This window comes from Vigna unguiculata, chromosome 3 (assembly GCF_004118075.2).
Source record: "Vigna unguiculata cultivar IT97K-499-35 chromosome 3, ASM411807v1, whole genome shotgun sequence".
Classification (NCBI taxonomy): Eukaryota; Viridiplantae; Streptophyta; class Magnoliopsida; order Fabales; family Fabaceae; genus Vigna; species Vigna unguiculata.
The window spans coordinates 40,708,024-40,713,498 of NC_040281.1; the positions used below are offsets into that span (position 1 = coordinate 40,708,024).

The 5,475-nt window shown below is 35.3% G+C and overlaps 1 protein-coding gene across 1 annotated transcript; it reads right to left on the reverse strand.

Annotated features, from left to right (window-relative positions):
• On the reverse strand, positions 1-5,256 carry LOC114175002 (CTP synthase-like). Its single transcript, XM_028059753.1, has 21 exons — positions 4,896-5,256; positions 4,410-4,489; positions 4,131-4,217; positions 3,992-4,042; positions 3,729-3,846; positions 3,564-3,620; positions 3,397-3,461; positions 3,217-3,300; positions 2,863-2,913; positions 2,692-2,754; positions 2,556-2,602; positions 2,378-2,447; positions 2,235-2,297; positions 1,774-1,863; positions 1,639-1,677; positions 1,328-1,555; positions 1,143-1,228; positions 926-974; positions 769-849; positions 598-691; positions 1-516 (listed from the first exon to the last, which is right to left on the reverse strand). The coding sequence occupies exons 1-21, from the start codon at positions 5,011-5,013 to the stop codon at positions 326-328; spliced, it is 1,812 nt and encodes a 603-aa protein (XP_027915554.1). The 5' UTR covers positions 5,014-5,256; the 3' UTR covers positions 1-325.
• Positions 5,257-5,475: the final 219 nt, after the last annotated feature.

Sequence of the window (5,475 nt, forward strand, 5' to 3'; positions counted from 1 at the left end):
TTTCATTCACTAAACAACATTGCTCCAAGAAAATTGACATTACAATAAATATAAGAAGATAGTTGAATTGAAGCTCACAAGAATTTCTCTATAGTCTGCTTAAGATCTTTACAAAACCAAGAGTTTTCATAGTTCCCCAATCAAACCATTATAAACTTACATGAGCTGGTCCCATTAAAAAGACCGGGAGTAAGCTCTTCTCTGTATCCTCTGAAAACTCTATACCTACCAAGGTTCAATAGACTCACTGTACAAACAATCTCTCCTACAAACCTCAAAGCCCTCAACACATTTAACCAATTAACTTCAAAACTCTAAAAGACATTTAGAAATGCAACCCGTTGCAACTCCCATATATAAACTCAGTTCTATAAGCTGTCTTTGTTGCAGTTATATTTTTGTATGCTTTGTTCACTGCAGAGATGTCACTGCCTACTCCTTTTGAGAGACTATTATCAACAATTGAAGAGCTCTGTAAGACAGCATCAAATTGTCCACATGCTGCTCCAATGAACCCTGAATTTCACATCATCAACAACCAATTTAGAAGTTAAATTTCAAAATGTGAAATAATGCGGACATGTATCAGAGAATTACCCAAGAACAAAGGAGAAGGTTTTCCTGGTCTTGATTTAAATTCAGGATGAAATTGAGCTCCGATGAAATATGGGTGGTTAGGTAGCTCAACAATCTGTAGCATAACAAAGCAAATAAGCACAGGATATGCACATAACAGTAATTCAAAAAGTGATATGAGACTGTTCATACCTCCATGCGTTGACCTGTTTCATCCTTCCCAGTAAAAGAAAGACCTGCATTTTCCAAACGAGATACCAATTCTGGGTTCACCTGCATTTGAAAAGATCATTTTCTGTTCTACTCAAATTTACAAGATAGTTTTATGCAACACTAATAGTAATAATACCTCATATCTATGCCGATGTCTCTCATCAATGAAGCTTTTGCAGCCATATCTAAGAAGGGTCAAAGGGTTAAAAACCTAATAAATCTCACGTTGGAGCCAAATAATGTAGCAAGTCATTTGTAGTGCAGTTCATACCATACACAAATTACTCTGATTCGTATTTCCTAGTGTAAGCACAGAAAATGTCTTAAAAATTGAATGCAGTGATAATGCTTACAGTTTTGCAGATTTGCATTCCTTGGTCTGGAAATATGTCCTCCTTGATCCAAGGCGCATGGTACCTCCCATTTGTGTTTTTGATCCCTGCAGAAAACAGTCCAAACAAAAATAAAAAATAAGAAACAGGACAGTTTCTTTAACCAATCTTCTGATCATTAGAGTGAGATAAACAAATGTAGACACCTCAGGCATAAATATGATGTATGGGCTTTTGGTATGGGGATCAAATTCAGTACTGTTAGCATCTTGAACACCAAGAACAGATCTTGCAAACTCTATGACAGCAATTTGCATTCCAAGACAAATGCCAAGGAATGGAATCCTGTTTTCGCGGGCATATCTGGCTGCAATAATCTTTCCTTGCACTCCTCTATCCCCAAACCCTCCTGGAACCAGCACACCATCTGCACCCTGAAGACAAAGATTAGTTAGATAATTAAAAATGAAGAAATTGACAATATAAGACTGGTTAATTTCATGACTGTGAGGGAAACCTTCAATAACTTCCACGCTGCCTTATATGCATCAGGATTCTGCAAAATTGAACAATAACACATAGTTGAAATTTCTAGTATGAACAATAATAAACAAAACATGCTTGTGATATAATGATTCATATTTGGTGTTACCTCTTTTGCAGTTGCACTTTCAAGGTTGGTTGCTGGAATCCAGTCTACAACAAGTTTCTTTTTACAATCAACAGAAGCATGCAGTAAGGCCTGAAGTCAATAATTAAAGGTACATCAATAACCTTATAAAAAATATATAAGTTTTATCAATCCAACAGTTGAGTTATAACTTTATATTATCTTAATTGTTTTAAGTATTAAGATAATCAAATTATTCACATTTTAATATATTTTAAAAACTATATATCAAATCAACTTTGATCAGTATGAATAAAGTATCAAATAACATGAGTGTGTGTGAAATGAGGATGGTTAACAAAAAGGGCATAAAATGGACATCATAAAGAAGACAGATAGGTACAATTATGCAGGGTGGGATGTTAAAAGAAACTAATGTCTTTTACTCTTTGAAAGATGTTGAAACTATAATACAGTAACACAACCATGAAGTTGAACTCCACCTTTAGCACGGAGAGGTAGGAATCTGAGAGGCATGTATATTTCCCCACTAAGGCTATACGAACCTGCCAATTAAAAGAAATAAATTTATAGCTATTGCCAAAAATCAAGGATAATATAGATCAGCTTTGGAATAGAAACCCACTGGTTCATGAAGCAAATCACTAGATTCAGCTCTGCAAGTCCATTCTTCTAAATTAGGCTCTTTAGTTACACTGTATATATTCAAAAAACTGCCACTTAGCTTTCTAGAAGAATAATAAAGGACTGAAATTTGAAACTTCTTTGCATCCATAAAAGCACTTTGAGTTTGTGAGACTAACCCATGAATGTTCAGCACTTTAAACATTGCTTCATGAGCCTTCTGATCCTATATAGGCCAGAAGAATATAATGTATAAGAAATGGTACCTACTGATGTAAGATGATTTGAGTTCAGTAGTTTTAGAGGAAAACTTACTCTTAAAAGCAAAGGGATGTGCCAGATGTTGGGAACATCATAAAGGGTAATAATGTTTTCCGCCTGTAAGTAAACATGAAGCTTCAGCAGAGAAAACTCTTGCAAAGCAGACACAATGATTTGAAGTCAAACATATTCATCAAAATACTTATTATCCTTTAAAACTCATACCGGAATTAGACAAAATTGAGAGAGTTTTCCCCTTGCATTTTCATCCAGTACCTGAAACAAGTGACTGTTATACCTTACAAAATTTTACAGTTAAGAACAGTTTGGATGTTCCTTATGTGCATCATAGTATGTGTCTGTCCCTACATTCAGATTTTCATGCAATCAAGCGGTTGGTGAACTGGAACTGTCGGATAAAAATCAGACGGCTCACATCTCATCTCAGTAAATTGAAGCATTACAGATGTGAGTCATCCGATCTTCATCTAACTTATTCCTGTTATCTGACTACATGAATTCGTCTGCACCAAATCCTATTTCATGTTCTTTGTTGCAGAGAGAGAGAGAGAGATTAACCATTGTACTGCGGCATGCTAAAATATGTGGAGTCAGCCCTTGGCCTCTCAGTGCACGAACACTGTGTTGGGTTGGTTTTGTTTTCTGAACAAAATAATAATAGTAATAAAGTAATTTCCCATGTTAGATGAAACTAAATCATTTTCTACACGGATCTAAAAGATGTGAGACATTACAAACCTGTTCACCAACAACATTTAAAACAGGAACAAGGCTGACATGAACTAAGCAAAAGTTTCCAGCACCTGCAAAATATATAGAATATTATTCATATATTTATATACACCTCACATTAATTATTTAACAAAAACAGAATCTGTGAACAAAAATGAAGTATCCTCACTCACCAACTCTGTATGAGAATTGTCCTAGTGCCTGAATAAATGGCATGGACTCGATATCTCCTGCATCCATCAACGTTATTATAAATGGAATGAATTAATTATTCACATAAAAGATGGAAACAATTATCCAACTGTGAAGAAGACTGAAGAATGTTTTCAGCACTGTACCTATGGTTCCACCCAATTCTATGACACATACATCAGCTGGACCGGTTTTTCCATCTACCGGTATGTGGGCCACCCTTTCAATCCAATCTTGAATGGCATCAGTGATATGAGGAACAACCTAAAGATGAAAACACCATCATCATCATCATCATCATCGTCGTCGTCATCATGGTGTTAATAACATAAGGACCAACATGAAAACCTTTGTTTATAAATAAATTATCATCACAGTAAAAACACAGTACAAATTGGTTAAACCAGACCTGAACAGTTTTTCCCAAATAGTCTCCTCTTCTCTCTCTGTTAATGACAGACTGTCATGAAAACCGGAAAAGAAAAGTAAAGTTAGGAAAAAAATTTGCAATGATCTTCAAAATCTGCGTCATAATCTAAGGAACCTGCCTGGTAAATCTTCCCAGTAGTTATGTTATTATCACGGGTCAACTTGATGTCCATAAAACGCTCATAGTTTCCAAGATCCAGGTCCACCTTACAACAGAAAGAGGGTAAAGTTTCATTATTTTCCAAGACACTACTTTTGAAAATTGTGAGGTTGGCACTGTTATTTTTGTCTTAGTTTTCCTTGAATTTACTTTCTTTTTTACGTTTTTGGGTTTACTTTCTGGGTTGTCCTTAACATGAAAACAATGGTGAATTAGTGAATCAGAGAAAGTTGTGTACCTCACCACCATCATCCAACACAAACACTTCTCCATGCTCAAAGGGGGACATTGTTCCCGCATCTGTGTTTAAGTAAGGATCTGAATGGCAGAGAAAAAAGTGAGACCAGAATTAGAATGCAACACCCCTTCAAAGTGGAAAACAAAGAGGGTTAACAGTCCATGCTTTAGATGAAAAACTTTTAAATAACCATCCATGAACACTGTTTCAACCACAATTACGGTTACATTTGTCTATAATCTTTTCTGCAATATCAACTGTCACTGCCGTAAATTTGAAACCTTACATGATTTGGGTCGTGTTTACACTCGGAAAAGAAAAAAAAAAAAAAAAAAAAAAAGGAACCTGAGAAGAAGACACCAAATTTTTGACAAGAAAACTGGGAGAGACTATTTAAAGTTTGGTGGATAAAAAAGCATGCATGCTTTATCCACTTTGCTTTTCCACAAAAAAACAAAAAACGAAGAAAATGAAGAAAAAGTTTACCAATTTTAATGGCAGTGACTCTAAGTCCACAAGCTTTGAGAAGCAAACCGATACTACTGGCAGTAACACCTTTGCCAAGACCACTAACAACTCCACCAGTCACCAGCACGTACTTCATTTTCTGAATTGTGGGGTCTCTTTTTCCTTCCTGTTCCTCACTCTCTTCAATGAGAAACCAACCAAGCACTGAAAAAATGGTTTTTGCTTTTACACTGTGTGTAGCAGAAGCAGCCCAAGCAACACAGAATCTGTGTGTTGCAACGAAAATATGCAGAGTGAAAAAAGAAACAGAGTTTGAAGAAAGAGGAGGGAAAGTAGCAGGGAATGGTAACCAATGCTAATATTGGGTGCTTTATATACAAAAAAAGTATCTGCTTCTGATTCCAAGGATGAGACATGAAAGAGATGAGAGAGAGAAAATATAACGGAAAAACTTGACTCCAAAAATATAAATAAATAAATAAATTGCTGTTTTCAGTTTTTTTAATGAAAAGATTTATGTTTTTAAGTTTGTTGCATAGGCGTGAAATATTAAGGTAATCATTCTACCCATAATTAATCCACATATAAATAAATTGTC